This window comes from Carcharodon carcharias, chromosome 17, assembly GCF_017639515.1.
Source record: "Carcharodon carcharias isolate sCarCar2 chromosome 17, sCarCar2.pri, whole genome shotgun sequence".
NCBI classification, from domain to species: domain Eukaryota; kingdom Metazoa; phylum Chordata; class Chondrichthyes; order Lamniformes; family Lamnidae; genus Carcharodon; species Carcharodon carcharias.
The window spans coordinates 83670808-83693170 of NC_054483.1; the positions used below are offsets into that span (position 1 = coordinate 83670808).

The following is a 22363-nucleotide window of genomic DNA, read 5'->3' on the forward strand; positions in this document are numbered from 1 at the left end:
CCAAGTTCCTCCCATCCTCCTCCATACTCACCGCCTCCTAATTCCCATTCCTTCTGTCACTATCCAGCCTCCCCCATTACCCTTGACCCCATCATTATTCATGATGATATTCCTCTTTCCCCCCTCCCCAAACCTTTTAATGTTGATATCCCCATGCCCTTTGTCGATTTGACCCCTCCCCTCTCAAGGCCACATGCACCCTGCCCTGCCTCCCCCCAGCCACCCCCCCCCAACCATGAGACAATCCAATACCACCCCACCCATGATTTATCGGCTACCAACTTAAAGGATGCAGATGCCTCCCCAGACCATGACTATGCCATCTGCCTAACAGTACCATGCCTCTAACCCCCAGGACCAAAATTCTTAGGTAACTGACTACACCATGGTATGCACAACTGTCATTGCCCAAAGAATCCTTCCCCTACCCAAGACCAGGACAAAGACATGCGTACCATGCGGAGCCCTCTAATATGTCATGCACAGCCCCAGAACAGTCTCTTCAATTTTTTTTAAGAGAGTCATTATACCACAGAAGGAGGCCATTTGTCCCATCCATCTCAGCTCTCTGTGGAGCAATCCAGTCAGCCTCATTCCCCTATCTCTATCCCCACAGCCCTGTAAATTTATTTCTCTCGTACCCATCCAATTTCTTTCTGAAATTAAATTGATTGTTTCTGCTTCCACAACCCTCGTGGGCAGCGAGTTCCAGGTCATTATCACTTACTGCATTAAAAATTCTCCCTCACATCCCTGCATCTCTTGCCAAAAACCTTAAATCTGTGTCCCCCAGTCCTTGTGCCATCAGCTAATGGGAAAGGTTTTTCCTTGTCTATCTTAACTAAACCCATCATAATCGAGGACCGGTTGCAAAGACCTGCATACCCTTGAATGTAGAAGATAAAAAGGTGATCTAATTGAGGTGCTTATGCTGATCAAAGGAGTTGATAGGGTCGTTAAAGAGAAACTGTTTGCTCGGGGGGTGTAGTGTGGATGTGGGGGGTGGCGGGGGTGTTATAGAACAAGGGTGTAGGACCTCAAAATTAGAGCCAGGCCGTTCAGGGGTGTTATCAGGATAGACTAGTGGAAATCTGGAACAATCTCCCCCAAAAGCAGCTGGATGTTGGGAGTCAAGTGTAATTTTTTGATCTGATATCCATCAATTTATGTTGGATAAGGATATTAAGAGATTGGAGCAAAGGTGGGCAGACAGAGCTGAGATGCAGAACAGCCGTGATCGACTGAATGGCGGAGCAAGCTTGATGGGCTGAATGACCTCCTTCTGTTCCTGTGGTTCTATATTTTATAGTAATTGCCAACACTGACCTTAGTTCCTGTAGTCCATACATCTGGCATATAGATTTTTATGGGCAACTTGCATATCCTCGGGTATAACTTACATGCCCTCGTAAAGCCATATTTCATGGATTAGAGGAATCGATACCCAATGAATGAAAGCCTTTGGTTTCTCAGCCGTGTCTGATTTTCTACAAGTGGCTTCTGACTCGACCACTTTCTCATTCTTATTCTGTAAAGAGAAAATGCCCCCAACAGTATGACCTCAGCCCCAGGACAGTCTCTTCAATATGTCCCGACAGCGTGGCCTCAGCCCCAGCACAGCCTCTTCAATATGTCCCGACAGCGTGGCCTCAGCCCCAGGACAGCCTCTTCAATATGCCTCTAGCAGCATGGACTCAGCCCCAGGACAGTCCCTGACTCCTCCTTGGACAGTCTTTTAACTCTTGCCCCAGGACAGTCTTTCACTACACTCATCTCCCTGAGGGTAAGTGCTACCTCAGGGAGATTGGCTCCACATTTAAAAATGGTAAAGGTAAAATAAAACAAAATTTCCCTGACATGTCCCCTCATGTGACACCATCACGTAAGTTGGGACATGTCCATCACTTTAAATCAAACATTTATTACATTTTTTAAAACCCTCATGAAACCTCATCCGTGGATGAGGTTTCCAGCTTTTTCTGAAGCCCGCCAGGGCTCCCGGCCTGCCCACCAACCCTAAGCAGGTCCATTAATGAGGTTAATGACTTTGTCAACGGCCTCAATAGGCCGTTGACAGGTCGGCGGGTGCACAGCTGATTCGGCTGCGCCCCCACCTACCTGAAAATTGAAATGATGCGAGGTGACATTGGGAGTTCTGTCCAACGTCATCCCGTGTCATTTTATGTGTTGGCGAGCTCGCTCACTGACCTAAAGATCCTCGCCCATGTTTAACTGCACGTTTGTGGATGTTCGAGTTTGCTATCCTATTTACTCCTTAATAATAATGAACGCTGATAGCTTCAATGTTAGTTAAACCACATAATCCGGGCTATTATAAATATGATTCCACTGATGATAATCCGTGAAATCCAAATTAACATTTACCATCAATCCGCACTTGGGGCAGAATTTTGCCCTTGGCTTGCAGGATCGGTGGGGGTGATTGGGAAGCCGACTGCTGCCACGATCGACAGTGCACCGCGATTTCACACTGGCGGGCCTTACACGAGCAGCAGCACTGAGCGCCGCCTGTGGGGTGGTTGGGGGGGGCGCCAGTGTAAGCAGGCCTGGCGCGAACTTTGTGCATGCGTGCAAGAGAATGCTGAATAATCTCCCTGAGGCAACTCTGCGCCTGAAGATGATATTGAAAAAATTAATAAAGAACAGAAGAATGTCAAAAAACATGTCCCATCATGTGACTCTGTGTAAAATTGTTATTTTATTTTTATTTGCTTTAGGAAACCTCGTCCTGCCTGTGGATGAGGGTTCCTAAAAAGTACAAAGGCCGCTTGGCCTTTTCACCTGCCCACCAACCATAAGTGGTGAGTGGAACAGCATAAATTTGAATTCAATTACCTTTATAATGGCCTTAATAGGCCCTTTAATTGTCGGTGAGCGCGCTGCTGACTCTGGCTGTGCGCCCGCCTACAAAATATCACAGAACTGCACAATGACGCCGGGACACTCACCCGACATCATTGCACGTCACTTTACACTTGGCCGGTTGGCCATGTGCCCACCCACCAACCTTAATATTCTGCCCTTGGTTTGACTGATGGTTTTATGTTTCTAACTTACTTTCTGTTGCTGTCTAATTTACAGTTATGGAACAACTACTTTCACCTTGCTGTTGCTTTTCTCACTCAAGAATCACTTCAGTTGGAGAACTTCTCCAGTGCAAAACGTGCCAAAATAATCAGCAAGTAAGTGAATGATTCCAATCTCATGATAAAAAGATTCCTTAGAACCTTGTCCAGTTTTCTCTTTGTAAAGGAAATGTTTACCACTTCTACAATTTGAACAATTGGTATCACTGCATCTGTATGTATATTTTTTTTGTTGCATGTTCATGAAATTTTGCATTTAATAAATCATGAAATTGCAAACTTAAATCAACCTACAATAGGAAGATTATTATGAAATTGTGAAAGACAAAAATAAAGTTGGTTACTTTGCAGAGAAAAGTTCTTCCATTGGAGGATGAGCATCCCCTTTCATAATACTATAGCGGATTAAATTTTGTGACCAACAGCCAATCAGAATTCCTGTTCAGAATTTCCATGTGCATTTGAGCACAATTCATACGTTGCAGAGTTCAGCGTGGGCTTACTATGGATAAAGGTACACCTGAAACATGGACATACATCTCCCCAATTTCTAAATAAATCACAATCAAGGCTTAATTGTGTTTTATTGGACCTGTTATTTCTCTCTAGCATCTGTTATATCAGACATCTGCTCCTTTCTGGTCGTCTTAAATTGGTCAGACCTGAGCCTGCAAAGCCATAAAATTGAGATGGGTACTGCCATTTGCAGACCTATTCTTGCAGTTTTGCCTCAGAGTGACAGAAGGGTATGCAACGAAGCTGGTGTTCAGCCTTAACTTGTAATTTATTCCAGTCATAAGGTTTGAAGGTGCCAGTAAACAAGGAAACAGAGACCTGCAAAGTAAGTCCTATAATTTGCTGACCCTCTCAGTTGGGAATAAGGAAATTATTTAATTTTAGCATTTGGAACCTCCCCATTCATCTTTGGGTCTAGAGGCCTTCTAACTGCTGTTGAGGAACAGCAATCAGACAGGACAAGCAGCTCTGCCTATCTTCCAGCTCTGCTGCTCAAGGCAAGATCCTTCTGTGGGCTGTTGTCCTGGGTGTGCAACCAGGTTAAGCAAATGACCCAAGAGTGTGTGTTCTAAGTTCTGGACAATACAGAGTAAATGGTGAGAGGGAATATCAGCACCTTTAAGGCTTTATATGCCTAGAGAAATTACTAAATTAGCACCAGAATAGTAAAATATAGTAAAATTTATTATGGTCTTGACAATCTGGCATACTGATTTGATTCCATGCCTTCTCTATCTTCAAGTGTAAAAATTAAACAGAAAGCATTTTCTAACCTTTAAATTCATATTTGATGTCAGATGTATTGTGGGATATTCTCATAAATTAAGTCAATTTCAGTGCTCAGAGCTGTACCATTAGCTGGGCAAAGCTACACAAAGTATTGTGTAATTGGTTTGCTGTTGGCTTGGAGTTATTCTCAAATTGTTCTGATTTTTTTTCAGCTCAGTAAAAGCTATAGGAATAATAAGGTCTTATGCTATTGTTTGGGACTGAAAGTAATCATTTCTGTCCCTGTGTGTGTGTGCTGTGAATGTGCAGCAATAAATGAGGAATCAGTTTAGATAACTGGCTACATAAGCTTGCTGTGAACTCCATTACACATTACTTACTGCTGCAAGTAACTTAGTGAGGGAGAGGAGAATCATTTCAGTTTTGGCATTTTTATTTTTTTTTCCAGTGTTCGTTCTTTCTTTCTCACCTTTCATGAATGTGGTAACTTATGCTAGGGTACAGCTCAAAGGCTCTAGCGCATGCTTAGTGTGTTACCCAAAAAGCTACTTATGTGTGAGTTCAGACCATGAGCATTGGTATAGTTTTTGACAACGCTGAAAACTTGTCTTTACCTGATATCCAAAACATGCACAGTTTCATTGACAAAAGCAGTGGATCGTGAGCAGCAGCAAAAACCTAACTGAGACAAAGTATAATGTTCACCACTGCCCCAGATGCCAGTCTCCAGCCAAACTGAATCACTCCTCATGATATCTAGAAATACTGAGTACACTGGATACAGTGAATGCCATCCCTCCCCAAAATTTTTGACATTTTTTATTCAGATGTGCTCAAAAACGATCAGCAATCATTTGATATCAAATATTCTAATTTGGAATGAGTTTTGCTTGCACTCAACATTTTGCCATCAAATGGCAAAAGGCTCTCTAAGGCGTTGAGTGCACTCAAAATTATCCAATGCGCTCAAAGGTGGCAAATGCACTTAGCAACCTGCATTGAAAATACTGGGAAATTAATTAATATCTGAATTTATTCCGTTTTTTTTCAGTGAGTCCAAAAAATCTTTCCATCATACATGATTGAAAATGCCACCAGATCCCCATCAGTTTTTAATTTTAGTCTCCGGATCTATATTTTCCACACCCCCAACCTCCCCCTTCCCATGGTCTCAGGATCCAAACACTTTCTCCCATGCACACCCCCACTCCCCCCACTCCCATCCTCAGGGTCTAAACTCTACTCCCACCCCGGTCTCAGGGTCTAAACTCTGCCACCCCCTCCGGTCTCCAAACTCTCAGCCTGCCTCTCTCCTTCTAGCCTCCAAACTCTTCACCTCCCTCCAGTCACTAAACCCTGTCCACCCACCCCTCCAATCTCCAAACCCTGTCCACATCCTCTCTCCCTTCAGTCTTCGAGCCCTTCGCCTCCCCTGCTAGGTTTTATTTCATTGTACCGGATTTAGTTAACATCTCACAGTGGCAAGGTAACCTCCTACACCTTATCGTCTACCGTCTTCCCTCAGTTGATGATTCACTACTCGTTCATGTTGAACACCGCTTGGAAGAAGCACTTAGGGTAGCAAGGACACAGAATGTACACTGGGTGGGGAATTTCAATGGCTTGGTGGCATGACTACTAATCAAGCTGGGTGAGTCCCAAAGGATATAGCTGCCAGACTGAGCAAAATCTAATTGATGTCACAGTAGCATCTGTTCATGCCAGTATTGGGTAGAAATAACCTTGAGTGAAGTCCCATCTTCACAGTGAGGACACCCTCCATTGTTTTGTGTGGCACCTCACAATGCTAAATATGATGGATTCTGGGCATCCATGAGGCACCACGGAAGCAGTAGCAGAATTGTAATCCATCATAATCTGTAATCTCATAGCTAGACATATCCCCAACTCTACCATTGCCATCAAGGCGACCAACTGGAATTCAATGATGAGTGTAGAAGAAACAGGACGAGGCATACCTAAAAATGAGGTGCCAACCTGATGAAGCTACATGCGTGCTGAACAGTGGAAGCAGCGTGCTACATATAGAGCCACACGATCACACTGTTATGATCATGGACCAGACCATCAAGTTATTGTTAAGATCCAGTTAGGGACCAATAATGTTTTGTTTAAAGAAGACAAAAGTTTGAGAGTCAAGACACTTGCTAATTGAATAAAGCCACGAAATTCCACGGGTTTAGAACAAAAATGAACTTTACTATACAAGGTCAGAAAGATGAAGCAATTTACAATATTTATCTATATTTTAACATTCAGGTAAATATGAGATACATGTGAATTAACAGACAAACTGTGGTCAAGCTTACAGTTTGATTCACAAACCTTCCACTTCCTTCTTGGATTTTCAGGGCTTTTCCTGAGCCCTCTTCGATTGCCAAGACTTCCACTGAGCTGCAGCCGTTTTCCTACTTTTTAACTTAACTGGGACCTCTCCCTGTTCCCTCTCCCTGTGGGCACAGTCCCAGCCTGCGCATGCCGAGGTCTGTCAGGATTTGGTGTTCCTGATCTCCCTCTCCCCAACGAGGTAAGTGGTTTTCATAACAACAATGTATCAGATCAAAGCTTTGCAAACCTGTACTTCTAATCGTAAATATTGGTGGACAATTAACAAGTAAGAGGAGGATGAGTTGCCAATGAACATTCCCATTCTTAACAATGGTGGAGTGCAAAAGACAGGTGAAAGCATTTGTAACCATCTTCAATCGGGGTGCAGATTGGGTGAAGCATCTCAGCCTCCTCCTGAGGTCCCTGCCATCACAGATGCCAGTCTTCAGCTGATTTGATTCACTCCCAATAATATCAAGAAATGGCTGAGTGCTTTGGATACAGCAAATGCTATGGACCATACTAACATCCCAGCTGTAGTGCTAAACATTTGTGCTCCAGAATTAGTCACACTGCTAGAAAAGCTGTACCAGGACATGTACAACACTGGCATCTACCTGACAAAGTCCAAAACAGCCCAGGCATTTCCTTTCCATAAAATGTAGAACAAATCCAACCCAGCCAATTACTACCCCATCAGCCTACTCTTGACCTGAGCAAAGTAATGGAAGGGTGTCATCTATCAATCAGCACTTAGTAACAAATGACCTGCTAGCAATACTTAGTTTGGGTCCCACCAGGACCATGCAGCCCCAGACCTCATTCCAGCTTTGGTTAAAACGTGGACAAAAGAGCTGCATTCCAGAGAATATGGTGAGAGTGACTGCTGCTGATATCAAAGCAGCATTTGACCAAGCATGGCATCAAGGATTCTTAGTAAAATTGAATTAATTGAAATCAGGGAAAATGCTCCACTGGCTGGCTCATACCTAGCACAGAGGAAGATGGTTGGGGTTGTTGGAGACCAGTCATCCCAACCTCCTGCACATTGCCGCAGGAATTCTTCACGCAGTGTCCTAGATCCAACCATCTTTAGCTGCTGCATCAATGATGTTCCCTCCATCATGAAATCAGAAGTGGGTACAGTTGTTGGTGATTGCACAGTGTTCAGTTCCATTTGCAATTCCTCAGATACTGAAGCAATCCTGAGCCCATATGCAGCAAGACCTGGATAACTTCCTAATTTGGGCTGATAAGTGGCGAGTAACGTTTGCATCACACAAATGCCAGGCAATGACCATCTCTAACAAGAGAGAGAATCTAATCACACCCCTTTGACATTCAATTGCATTAGTATCATCAAATCCCTCACCATCAACATTTGAGTTGACCAGAAACCTAATTGGACCTGCCACATACTGTGGCTACAAGAACCGGTTAGAGGCTGGGTATTCCGCAGCAATGATTCACCACCTGAATCCCCAAAGTCTTCCCAATATCTTCAGGGCACAAGTCAGGAGTGTGATGGAATATTCTCCATTTGACTGGATGTGTGTAGCTCCAATACTTGAGAAACTTAATACCGTTCTGGAAAAATAAGGCCACTTGATCAGAACTCCATCCACCACGTAAATCTTCACTGGTGCAGCATGGCTGCATTGTGTACCATCTGCAAAATGTATTGCAGCAACTTAACTGTCGTTCATTGACAGCACCACTCAAAGTACCCGTGATCTCTACCACTTGGAACAACAAGGGCAACAGGTGCAGGGGAACACCACCACCTGCAAGTTCTCCTGAAAGTCACATAACATCCTGGCTTGGAGATATATTGCTGTTCATTATTAAATCAAAATCCTAGAACTCCCTATCTAATCGTACTGCGCGTGTACCTACACCACGGGTATTGCAGCAGTTCAAGATGATGCTCAGCACCACCTTCTCAAATTGCGGATGGGCAATAAATATTGGCCTTGTCAATACCCACATCCCATGAATGAAGAAATAAAAAAAACTTCGCTCAAATGACAATGTCCCACAATTGCAATAATCAACAACTTTCAAATGCAACAGCCTGCATTTTCAAACTGATATCATTTGGGCTAAATAGTAAAACTATGCTTCATTGGTCGTAAGTACAGCAGCAGCTTTTCCAAACTTCCCACTGAAGCCCCAGCCTTCAGCACCCTGTAGTGCTTCTTGCTGCAGTTTTACTCAATTCCTTTCTAGGCCTGCTCCAGAAATCCTTTCCTCCAGACACTTTATTCTGCATTCAATGAGCCAGAAACCAAATCTGGGACCTTCTGGCGCATAGGGCTTTATATTTATATTTATTTATATTTATATTTAAAGGCCATGGGAAAGCTCAAGTGTGTGTTTTGTGTCGGATGTTTTAAACCTTATATCCACCACTACAACATGATTTAAAAATTAGTTTAAAAGTTCTGCAAAATAACAGTAAATACTCCTCATTTTTATCTGCAAAACATTAGCAAATACTCCTCATTTTTATCTACTTCACTTACCAGAAAGGACACCTAGTACCCAAAACATTAACACATTGACAAATCAGCTGAGTTGAGACTGCACATTAATGTCATTATATTTGAACTCCTAGAAAAGATTAGCTTTTATTGAAAACAACTTTCCTACAATAACTTCATTTATAAATACAAACAGCAGAAAACTGAGAATTTCAACCTCTGTACAGTACCTGCTGCCAACTGGTCTGGAAGACAAATTTTGAGGGTAGAATTATGGTAATTTGAGGGATAAAGTTATTGTTTTTGTAATGAGACATCAGATAGTTATCAGGTACAACTCAGTCAGCCTTGGTGGCACAATACTTTCATAGATAATAAAGATGGCAGCTGAAAAGGGTTAATGCTCTGTGGATTTGTACTGTAACAAAATCCATTTTTAATCTATTAGAAGTTGTCAGACAAGGAAAACAGATATTCTTCCAAGCTTAATGAGACATCATCTGTGTGCCAGCATGAATGAAGAGTACAATGGTTCATCACAGAACAAAAATAGCCTAAGAAAACAGCTGTCAACATATATACAAAAAATTTAGGTCAACAGACATGAAATCTATTAAATCAACTTCCATAGTTTCCTGTCCAGCCAAATCAATTGCTATATAAATCTGCTGAACTTTGTGTCTTTTGATTAAATCGTGTTACATCTTAAATCCTTTTTTCCTGGTAAGTAAAAAAGAGGCCCAGTCAGTTTAACTGTCAAAATATATTATATACTGTGTATTAATGGGGTAACTGCATACCTTTAATCCAGTTGCTTCCCCATGTGAGAAATATAGCTGAAGTGATACCTCACAATTTCTTCATTTTTTTTACTGTAGTAAAACAAGTAAATGATTTGTACACCAAATTCAATTTGTTGAAGTTGAATTTCATGTCTCCAAAAGGTTGCTAGGACAAGAAGGGGAAAATCTGACAGGTTCCCACCATCTACTAAAAGTGAAGATCAGATGAGAACAATTTGGGCTGAGTTGTTTTTCCCCTGTTCAAGCATGTACTGACATTCTAGTGCTAATCTAGCAACAATGAGGCCAATGGAATAAATGTTGAGCTCATCCTGGCTTGCTGTTGTAAGACCCAAGCCATTTTAGCTCTCTTGACTCATTTGAAATGACTGGAACTAACTTCCAGGCATCAGGCCAGTAGATGAGAGTCTAAACATGGCAGGACACCACACCCAGACACTCGTGGGAATGGTCTCTAGCACGTTAGATGAAGGGTGGGCTCCTTTGCTGGAAGCATGGGAGGAAGAGGCCCAAGAATTCGTTGTGGGGCCTAGAAAAGCTCCTGGTGGCCCCCAAGACACTCATTTAAAAATTAGCCATGCTTTGGACCTGCTGATACTTGGTATAGAGTTTTCCTGACGAGGTGACACCAGGCCACCTTGCTACTACTATTAAAAAAATGTTTGGGGCCTTGGGTCAAGGCTACACACTGCACTGTTAAAATGGCGATGAACTTGTGCACAATGTAGCTCCAGTAAGTATGACACTGCTGATATTTTAACCGCATCTGCCTCCGCACCCCCAACTTACCCTTCGTTCTCATTAAGTGCTGGGTTTTTATATTTATCAAATGGCCACCATATAAGAACACAGCAACAGGAATAGGCCGTTTGGCCTTTCAAGTCTGCTCTGCCATTCAATAAGATCATAGCTGACCTTCTACCTCAACTCCACCTTGCTGCACTTTCCCCTTTTGACCCTTAATTCCCTTAGAATCTTAAAATCTATCGATTTCTGTGTTGGATATACTCAATACCTTAACATCCACTACTTTCTACAGTGAAGAATTTTGAAGATTCATGACACCCTGAAGAAATTTCTCCTCATCTTCATAATAAAGGCCAACTCTTTACTCCAACACTGATCCCTTGTTCTAGACTCCCCAGCCAGGGGAAACATCCTCCCAACATTTTCCCTGTCAAGCCCCTCAAAAATTTTATATATTTCACTGAGATCACCTGTCATTCTTCTGAACTTTATCTAATATAGGCCTAGTCTACTCTATCCTTCCTAATAAGTCAATCCCCTCATTCCAGCAATCAGTCTAGTGAACCTTCATTTCACTTTCTCCAAGGCAGGGTTCCCAAAGTCTGGTACATGTGCAACTGGGGATACAGGAGACTCTCTGGGGAGTACAAGAGAGAATTGTCTAATAGTAGATTTAATGTATAATGTAAACAATGAACCATTTTATCCTCTTTTTTTGAATTCATTTTTTGTGTTGTGTACGTATATAGAAATAAAAAGTTAGGAGACTTCCTGGTGGATGTTTGTTCTGTCATTCGTGGCCCAGGAATGACCAGGCAGGTTTGTCGCAATGGGACAGGTCTCAGTGCTATTAGCCGTCAGTGACCCCTCAGCACACTCTTTGAGCTTCCCGGCATGGATCGGAAGTCTCTACAGAGGACTCATCCTCTCCCAAACTACTCGGAGCTGGCAGGATCACCTGGAGCAATGCACCAAGTGGAAGGGGGAGATCATCACATGCACATACCTGTAATTTTCTTTTTTTTTCCTGGAGGAGTGAGACGAGCCATCAACCACTAATGCTGAAAGTGTGAAACTCACAGCTGGAGATGGACTTGCAGGGTCTGGAAGGACGGGGGTCAATTGCTCCAGACCACAGGACTCAACCACCAACCAAAAACCCTTGGCTCTAGGCTGACTCCTCTAAGGCAAGCTAGAAATCATTGTCCACACCCGCTGCAGTGTGTTCCTACACCCAAGAGAAGACTGGTTCCCCTGGGAACCCAACCCTGATTGGCACAAAGGAGTCAGGGAGGCTGGATAGTTCCTGATACTGAGATGTGGAGTGAGACTCTGCTTAAAACTTCATCGACATAGGTGGGAAATTAAGAGTTTTCATTTTTTTTTAAATATCTAATTCTCTATCACAGAACAGAAACTAAATATCATTTAACACTCATTAATGAAATGTATCATTTACATTTTATATAAATGTGTGCATTATGTCACCAACTTTTAAAGGAGCATGTCTTGATGAAAAAGCTTCAATTGATTTGTGTGCTGGTATAACACAATAATCTGAATACCAAATTCATATAAAGTTTGCATTCCTATAGCGCCTTTAACATAAAGAAAAACATTTCCAAAGTGACTTCACAAATGGAAGTTGGCAGGATAAGAATGCCAGTCATGGAGGGAGAGATTAGTTGGTGGTGACCAAAATCTGGCCAAGATAGATTTTGAGAATGCATTTAAAGGAGCAGTGACTGGTGGACATGCAGAGGAGCTTAGGCGGAAACCGAAGCTAATGTGTAGAAAGCAATTACAACTATCAGCTATCACTCTAAACATTATGCAGCTATTCTCAAGAAAACAATCTCATCAGCCATATCAATGGAAATCCATTGTTTAAGTTATATATGTGTATTATAATTTGTACATTTTGTACAATGTTTCGACATTAAAGAGGTTAAAATATTAAACCAGTTTGTTGGTAGGCCTACGTGGAAAGCTGTATTTCTGTAAGAGGGTAAAAAATAAGTAAAGGTTGGCAACCTCTTCTCTAAGGCAAGCCTATCCTTCCTTCGGTGAAGAGACCAAAGCTGTATTCTGTACCACAGGTGTTGTCTTACCAAGGCCCTCTATAATTGTAGTAAGACTTCTTTATTCTTATATTTCATCCCTTTATAATAAAGGCTAACATACTATTTGCTTTCCTAATTGCTTGCTGTGCCTGCATGTTAACTTCTGTGATTCATGTACAATGACACCCAGATCTCTCTGAATATGAGCATTTCCCAGGTTCTCACCATTTAAAAAAAAAATCTTTTTTATTTTGCTTCCAAAGTGGGTAACTTCACACATTCCTACATTATATTCCATCTCCATGTTCTTGCTCACTCACTTAACCTATCTGTATCCCTTTACTGCCTATACTTTATGTCTTCCTCAAAGCTTATGTTCCCATCTAATTTTGTATCTTCAGCAATCTCAGATACATTACAAGCAGTTCCCTAATTTAAATCATTGATATAGGTTATAAATAGCTGAGGCCCAAGCACTGATCTTTGTGACACCTTGCCAACTTGAAAGTGACCCATTTATTCCTAATCATCTTGTCTCTTTGTTAACCAATCCTTAATCCATGTTAATATAATACCCAATCCCATGAGTCCTAAATTTGTGTGGTGCATTATCGAATGTTTTTTAAAATCCAAAGAAACTACATCCACTGGTCCACCCTCAGCTACCTGCTAGTTGCAACCTTAAAAAACCCAACAGATTTATCAAACACGATTTCCCTTCCATAAATATTTGTTATAATTTTCTAAGTACACTGTTAGAATCCCCTGTGTTCTCAGCACCTTATTGTATGGGTGTGAAACATGGATAACTTACAGCTATCAAGAAAGGAAGCTCAACAACTTTCATCTTCGCTGTTTGCAGTGCATTCTCGGCATCTAATGGAAGGACAAAATCACAAAAGTGGCAGTGCTCTCAAAAGCAGCTCTCCCAAGTATGTTGACACTCATCAAGCAGAGACAACTTCGCTGGTTGAGGCACATTCACAGGATGGAAGACAGCTGCATCCCTAAAGATTTTCTGAATGGTAGCCAGAGTCATGCTTGCAAGCATGACATGAAGGCCTTAAACATCAATTTTTGCATCTACAAGACACCAGCTGATAACAGAGGAAAATCGCGAGATCACCTGTGGGGCAGCGTGTGCCGGTGATCAGTGGCTGGAATGGCTTGGCAACCGGCACTGACACCTGATAATCACTTGACATGTAGCACTTGTGGCAGAACCTGCTTCTCATGAATTGGTCTCTTCAGCCATCAGCAAAGGTACACCATATGATACTACCCCATCCCCAATGGATTTGGATGACAACAACTGTTACCCTGTCCCTAATAATAGGTTCTAACATTTTCGCCAATACTGATGTCTGGCCAGCTGGCCTTTGGTTCCCCATTTTCTCTCTTTTTACTTCTGGAATATTGAAGTTACATGTGCTACCTTCCAATCCATGGGGACAAAATCAATGTGTCCACTAGCTCTGCAGCTACCTTGTTTAAAACCCTTGGGTGCAGTGAGACCCCAGATGAATGTTAGACCCTCTGGATCTGTGTCTTGGCAAGAACTAGCACTTTCAGGAGAGCATGAGTATCAGAAAAACACTAATTCATGGAAGAAATAAAAACATGAATGGAGCTGTCTGGCATGAGAAGTATTGAATAAACAGCCAGTTGTGTGGTAAATATAGACATCCGCTTTATAAAGTTTTGACAATGTATTTCAGGAAGCAACATAATACTGTCTTGATGCTTAGCAATCATTTCAGTTTTGAATTCAGTTACAGTGACACACGCAAAGGTCATTTCTTTGAAGTATCTCAAAGATGTCTATCGTAGACATTGTACCATCTTTGAGATTCTTTGAAGAACTGGTCGTTTGATGCTGTACTTAAGTCACAAGTAAAGCTGCCTTGCTTTATATTAATGCAAACATTCTTTTAAAGGTTTTATGTACAAAATATAGAAAAGTGGGGAGAGCAGGGTGACTTTTTATATAATCTGTATCTTTAATCTGATGCACAGTATAATATGATGGCTTTGTGTTATGACTGCAAGTTAGTATGTAAAAGTGGATATTTTGTGTTTTTATATTTTAATTGCTGTAGTAATTTATGCTAGTAATGGATGTTTCATTGCCAGTATGTCCAATTTCAAGAGGCTTAAAATACTTGCTTGTGTAGGTATGAACTGCACACAGAATGATCTTTCTTCATGATGTCTGCCTCCTTGCCAACGAGCAGCTATTCCTCAGAACATCTCAAGGACATATTGAACCATGTGTAACCCTCATTCAGTCCAATTTTGATTTTTTACACAGCTTTCTCCTATACATTTTTCCTACATCATTCACCAAAAATGGACTGGAATAGAGGTTCGTCTGACTGCCAGTTGCAGTAGCAGTGAATGTGAAGTTTGTGTAACTCTGTATACATCAAGTTATGTTATAGTTGAGATGAAATGATTTTTCTAAATCTTGGACCTGGGGTTCACCCATTTCCTGAATGCAAAGGTGAGCAAAAAGTGATGAGACCCATTTCAGTGGTTTCTGCCGCTTTTACTTTTACTTGAGATTTCTAGGACCACCTGGTTGGTTGTTGGGGGGGGCGGGGGGGGCGGGGGAGAATGACAGGGATGTGCCTGTAATAGCCATAGGCCCAGTATTAGTATGCAAAAAGAGATGGGATGAGGCATTTCCAGCCCAAATTCACTACTAAATTTTCAGGTGCATAGCACATCCAGGAGATAAGCCTGGACAGGAAATGGTGACAGTTCTGGGCCTGGACAGGTACAAAATACTGTCCTGCACAATTCCAGGGCAGATGCCAATTGACCCCCAGTGTGTAGAATATTGATTGGCACTTGAATGTACTGTCACAGTTATATTTGTGCCTAGTAATACAATGTTTTAACAAAGTTGAATAAAAGGGAGTTTAGTTGCAATACAAACTTGTATTGCTGTTGAGTAGAAGAAGACAGAGATGTGTGCGTGCATATTCCAAAACATGCAATGAACATGCCTCTAATTGCAATGAAAGTTAAGACAGTATTGATAGTAAAGATCAGACCAATAAGTTGTTTCAGTTTCTTAGAAATGTAAATGTAAAGATGACAAAGCAATATGCAGCACAAGATCAGGTGAGCTTGCAACACTCTTTGTGCTTTATTATGCATGTACAACATTACTGAGAGGTAAAAGACTGTGCTGCACTAGGAAAAATGAGAAGCAAAACTGGAATTCAAAAATATTATGACTGATGAATCAAGTAATTGACAACAGTGGTATTGTTGTTAAGACTTTGAACTTCCTGGAGATTGCTTTATTAAACACATTTTAATGCATACTAATAATGCAAGCAAAATGTTTTTATGATTTTTATATTAATTATGGAACTGTGAAAATTACCTCAGTTAATTGGGACTGAGATGAAAACTGAATCAATATTTGAACATCACTTAGAAACCTCAGTAAACGCTTTAGTAGTTAAAATATGTTTCACATTTTTATGTCTGTATGCTATTCTCTGAAGAAGTAAATATCTTATGAAAGAGTATTTGGATAATCAGAAATGATGCGAATATATGTGAATCAAGGATCAAAACACTGAGGTCTAAGAAAAAGGCTGATATTAACTGTCGGTTAGTTAAAATTCAGAACTTCATATCAAACAAAACACTTAAGGATTCAAAACTCATATGCAAAGGCTTGTTATTTGTAATCATATCAATCAAGTAAAAGGTTACCTTTCAAAAATTAATTCTCAGCTATTTTATTTTTACTGCCTTATTTAGTGCTTATCATAGTGATGGATACTAGAACTAGGAAGTGGAGCATTTCTCAGTCAACACACACATTATAGGAATCAAGCATTCCCACATTAGATCTAATGGTTGCAAAGTAGAACTCTTTCCACTCTGTTCCTGCAGCCTGCACCTTAAGAAAGTGCCTGCTAGTGGTTCAGTGTGACATTTAATCTGTTTCCTCCGCCCTTGATGGCAAGTGGGAACTGCAGGAGACTACATAAATGAATTTCACTGCAAAACTTTATTGTGTGTGGACCTGGAAGATTTTTCATCACATCAGTTTGTGCTAGGTTGGAAATCAGGTGTTAGAGGAGAATGTCTAGTCCACTGTACCCTTCCCCCACTCTGGGTTCCCCAAATTCTAGCTACTTTTGTTTGGCAGCCAAATTTATTTAAACAATAGTAATTATTTAAAAGCAAAATAAGACGCCCTCCTGTAGCAATTGCCAAAGCTACAGCCAAACACAAGCTACTGGAAACACTCAGTAGGTCAGTCAGCATCTGTTAGAAAAAAGACAAGTTAACATTTCAGACATGTCCATTTTACAGAACTGTAAGATATTACAGATGAGCAGTATATAAAAGCAAACAAAAAGTGGAAGGCTGGAAGCCCATTTTGTGTTTTTGTTTTCCTTTTTCCATCCCTTTGAACTGCTCTTTTTTTTAAGTGTTCTTTCATCAGATGCTGTCTGACGTGCTGAATATCAACAGTGTTCTCTGATATGGAATCTTGCCAAGTGTTTTTTAGCTGCCACATTTTATTTCTTGGAATCAATTAGTTCTGCTTTGAACCAAGCAAAATATTAAGGATATCGAAGTAAATTTGTGTTAATGATTTTATTTTTTTCTCAGATATGGTGACATGAGGAGACAAATCGGATTTGAGATCAGGGACATGTGGTATAATCTTGGTAAGTTCTCCCTTTGAATAACTATGCAATGTTAATATTTTTGATGCAAGGAAATTAATACACTTTGTGTCTTAGCTCATTGTCTTTGTCAGGATAATAGTTAATACAGTCATTGTTTATATTGGCTGTCAATTTGATGTGTGCAGAATAAACAGGGGAAAAAAAGCTTCGTATTTGCATAGTGTCCTTTTGAAAATTAGTCAGTCATTTTATAGGCAAACACAGCAGCCAATTAGTGCACAGCAAGGTCTGGTAAATAGCAATGAGATAAATGACCTGATAATCAGTTTTGTTGTCACTGGCCAAGGGATAAATATTGGTCCGAACACCATGAAAATGCCTCTCAATTCTTCAAAAAAAATCCAAATCTGAGAGTATCAACTATTGTAGCATAATAGTTATCTTACTGGAATAGTTATACAAGGCCTAGACAAATAATCCAGAGACATGAGTTCAAATTTCACTACAGCAGTTGAGGCATTTAAATTCAGTTAATTAAGAATAAATCTGGAATAAAAACCTAGTATCAATTATGTGACCATGAAATGACCATTTTGTCGTAAAAATTGAACTGATAAATTGATGCTGTTTAGGGAAGCAAGCCTGCCTTCCTTATCTGGCCTGGCCTATACGTAGCTCCAACGTGGTAATGTGGTTGACTCATAGCAGTCCTCTGAGATGACCTAGCAAGCCACTCGGTTGTTTCTTAACTTCTACAATGGACTGTAGCATATCAAGAAGGTTGCCTATCGCCCTTTCTCAAGGGCAATTGGGGATGGATAATATATGCTGGCCTTGTCATAATGGCCACATCCCATGAATGAATAAAAAAAATACAGTATTCACAGCTCTGTGCGAACTTCTGACACAGAGGCAAGAATGCTCCAATTGTGACTGACACTGACAGAAACATTTTTTTTGATCTATCATTTTAATTGTCAGTATCTTTCTCTCCTAATGGTATTAATCAAGGATCTTTCAAATCACTTTTTATTGTGCTGATTTAAAAAACTTTCTCTGCTTCTGATGTTAAAATCAGATGAAAAACAAGGGGAAAAATTTGATGCTAAAATACCTGGGCCTGAATTTCACGCTTCCTATGCCAGTGGGTTTTTAGGCAGTGGGTGTGGAGGAGCGTGAAATTGATGAAGCAAGATTCCCTCTGTGTTCCCGCCAGCCCCGACTTTGTAGCGATTTTACACTGGGGCGGGCAAGGCTTGGGCAGAACGCCTGCCCTTGCCCCATTTGAAGCACTCTAGTGACAAATGATTGGCCACTTAGGGACCGTTTCCCACCCAGCCTCAATTTTTAGGCTGGTGGGAGGATTCACTTGGCGTGGAGGAAACCCAGAAAAGAACGGGCTTAGATCTCAGGTAGGAAAGGGGGTGGGGCACCTCCATCAGAAGCCCTCTTCTGACTGCAAGCATCCCCCACCTCCTAAGGTCCAGTGGCTACTGGACCTCCTTTCACTTCTCCCCCGCCCCCCGCGCCCCAGGCCTTCTCTACCCTCCCGGCCCTGGGATCCCTTAAGCGTACATAGTCCTCTGGTCCCAGGAATTGGGCTCAGGCATCTTCCTGACGTTCCTCTTCAATCCGTTGCAGCTCTTGGTTGCTGCAAGGACTGGAGAGTTGCCGGCCAATCTGGTCTCTAAGGCAGGACATCATCTCAAATGAGGGGCAGAAGTCCCACCTGCAGCTAACTGATGCCCATTCAAGCGTGAATCCCTGCCGACTCTTTGGATGCTGGGAAGGGAAACCGCACCATCCGAAAAATTCTGGCCCTGGTTATGTTTGGAGAATATCAGTAAAATCAGTTTTTTTTTGGAACATCAGTACAATATACAATGACACTCAAAAGCATACACCAATACTCCATAAGATAACATACTATTACATCAAGAAGTCACATACATCAATACATCATAAAATAATTGTGACTGCCACCCCAAAATAATGCAAATGTGCCCATTAAATAACCACCAAGTATGAGAAGAGTTTGATCTAGATCTCTAGTGGTAAGAAGGTATGGCCAAGGCTTTGAGCACTGTAAAAATGATGCAAGTATGAAGATAAGTTATGATTCACATCTAGGAGGAAGCAGTTTTGATGATGGATAGTATATCTTCGGCAGAATGTAGGATAAGTGATGGAATAATTTAGTATTTCAGAGATTATCTGGATAGTATAGCAACCTGTTCTTTGACTGCGTGGGTTCAAAGCTAGACCATGCAAATCTGATGGAAGTTTACTCTTTCTGATAGTTCCATGATGCCAGCAGAAAAATACGCTTGTGTATTACGTATTCTTTTCTTTATAAAACAGTACATCATCAGATTTACTGCGAATAATCCCAGGGGTGGTTTGATGCTCCAGTGTCACACTTCCTTTGGCTTAAATTGCATCTTTACAAAACAGCAACAAATGAATGCTGTAGCCATGAGCAAAATATACCAATTAAAAAAGTAGAAAAATAAACTAATCAAATCATTCAAAAAACTGTTTAATCAACTGGCGTGTGTAGGAGATGATGCTAATTATTTATTTTCCAAGATTCAATGAAAAAATGCTTCACTGTTTCTGGACAAAAACATTTGACATTTCTTTCCAAATTCAAGGTCTACACCTCTTCCTCCATTTCCATACACAGACGTTCCTCCTCTCCCTCATAGCAACAGCATAACCTTGGATTCACCGTAAGCAACATCAGGGAAAAACAAAATTGTTGCAATATGTCATATTCGATAGTTTTGAGATCTGAATGACATAATCGATCACTCAAACTTCACTTTCATACCTTGATATTGCTTTAACTCTTGAATTGCTTTGCAGCATTTATTCAGATTTTTACTAAGGGCCGGATTTTCCCCTAATTGCAGTGAGTGCTTCAGCAACCGCGAAAATGTCATTCTACCCCCTGGCCTCAGTGGCCGATTTTCATGCCATATCGTCTGCTCCCTGCTGCATTAATTATGCATGCTCGGGAAACATGCCAGATTGCGGGCCGGCGGCCTCTGATTCATCCATCCCGCTGTGAGCTCGCGGCTTCCTCACTCCGGGTGCCATATTTAAAACGGCACCCGTGCATCTGTAGCCCAGGGCTGTCACAGATGAGAAACATGGCCCAAAGGGGAAGAAGATGTCAGTCCCCAAGTTTAGTGAAACCTCACTGGAATGCCTGCTGGATGCTGTGGAGGCCCGCAGCAATGTCCTCTACTCTCGTGATGGCTGCAGGAGGTCCACCAACCTCACCACTCCGGCTTGGGCAGCGGTAGTCAGTGCCGATGCTGTGCAGAGGAGGGCAGCCATCCAGTGCAGAAAGAGGCTGAATGGTCTCTTCCTTAACATAAGTCAGTGATCTCATCATGCTCAACTCGCACACTGACAAGTCCATCTCACATTCACTGGGATATGACACATTGCCAGCTCAAGTGACACCACCACTCACTCTCACAGAGACCTTCAGACCTCCATCTGGGTTCATCTCCTCTGGATCCTGCGTCCTCATCCTGTCCATGACTCCACTCACCATCCACATAGCCAGGCATCCTTAGCATCCGCGGCATTGGCGGAGAAGAAAAGAGTTGACGTTTCGAGTCCTCATGACCCTTCGACAGAACTGCAGTTCTGTCAAAGGGTCATGAGGACTCGAAACGTCAACTCTTTTCTTCTCCGCCGATGCTGCCAGACCTGCTGAGTTTTCCAGGTAATTCTGTTTTTGTTTTGGATTTCCAGCATCCGTAGTTTTTTGTTTTTATCCTTAGCATCCGCCCTGGCATGCGTTCTACTCAAGTCTCCATCTGCCTTTATGCAGAATAAGCTCACACACAAGCAGGGAGAGGTCCCAGACCGGGAGGGTGGAATGCCAGAACTCAAGATCCTCGTCTATGTAGTGTGCTTCCATATCACCACAATGTGTGGCCCTTTTTCAGATCATTCTCAACATCGTTGATGCCTCGACCTTAATGTTAAGTGTGCTTCTGAAAGGAACCTCGCTCACATGCTTTACAGGGTCATTTCATATTTATTCTTGGCTGTGTCACATTGAGGCATAGGTGTTCTCCCATTGTATCTGCATCCTTGAAAGGCGAAGGTATAGTGCACAAGGAGAGAAGTGATCACACATGGAGAAGGGTCATAAATCATGTAACTCCATGTGCTGTCTGTCATCCAGCAGGGTTTTCATACAGTGAGCCCATACTCAGAGCTCGTGTGCGCTCCTGTCTGCCAACCACGTTTTTGACTTCCCGAGTGTACAGCTGCTAAGCTCACCAACAAGTAGAAGCGCTTTGCCACCTTAAGGTGCTGAAGCTCTGCCCCTCTCAGCCGCATTATTGCCCTGACGCTTCTTCAGGGACCTTCAGCATTTCTCAACCTGTAACTGTCTGTATTGTGGCCACAAGGCTCTCGTTGCAATATTGGGATACAGCGCTGTCCACCCCACCATCCAAACACTTGCCAAGATGAGTGATGCTAATTGCAATTGGTGATTTCTGGTGGTCAGTAAAGCCTTTGAGCATGTTTTGAAAGCAAGCATCGTAGCATTAGACAATGTTGAGGGGAGCAATGGGATAGGAGCAAGGATGTACTGAAGCTGAAGTGCGTCTTTATTAGCAATGATTCATGACCTTGAGGGCTTCATGGTGTCTGAGCATTTTGGAGTTTGCAAGGGCCAGGGCTGGCCATGAGGGCACAATGCGCCTCTTGAAGGGGAGACATCGTAATGTCTGGCATGCAAGTAGTTGAACATCGTCAACCTCGGGTGGTCCACATTTATAATTAGGCAAGGATAAAAGCAGGCCAGCATCCCCAACTGAGAGTGTTAAATGTTAATGTGATAGGGAAGGTAGTGACACAGATGAT

General features: G+C 41.9%; 1 protein-coding gene across 1 annotated transcript in view; it reads left to right on the forward strand.

Moving 5' to 3' along the window:
- Positions 1–22363, forward strand: part of dock1 (dedicator of cytokinesis 1) — a 693250-nt gene that overhangs the window by 486548 nt on the left and 184339 nt on the right. The window contains exons 31-32 of the mRNA XM_041210280.1: positions 3103–3203; positions 17445–17503. Coding sequence (XP_041066214.1) covers positions 3103–3203; positions 17445–17503 — 160 coding nt within the window. The remainder of the gene's footprint in view (positions 1–3102; positions 3204–17444; positions 17504–22363) is intronic.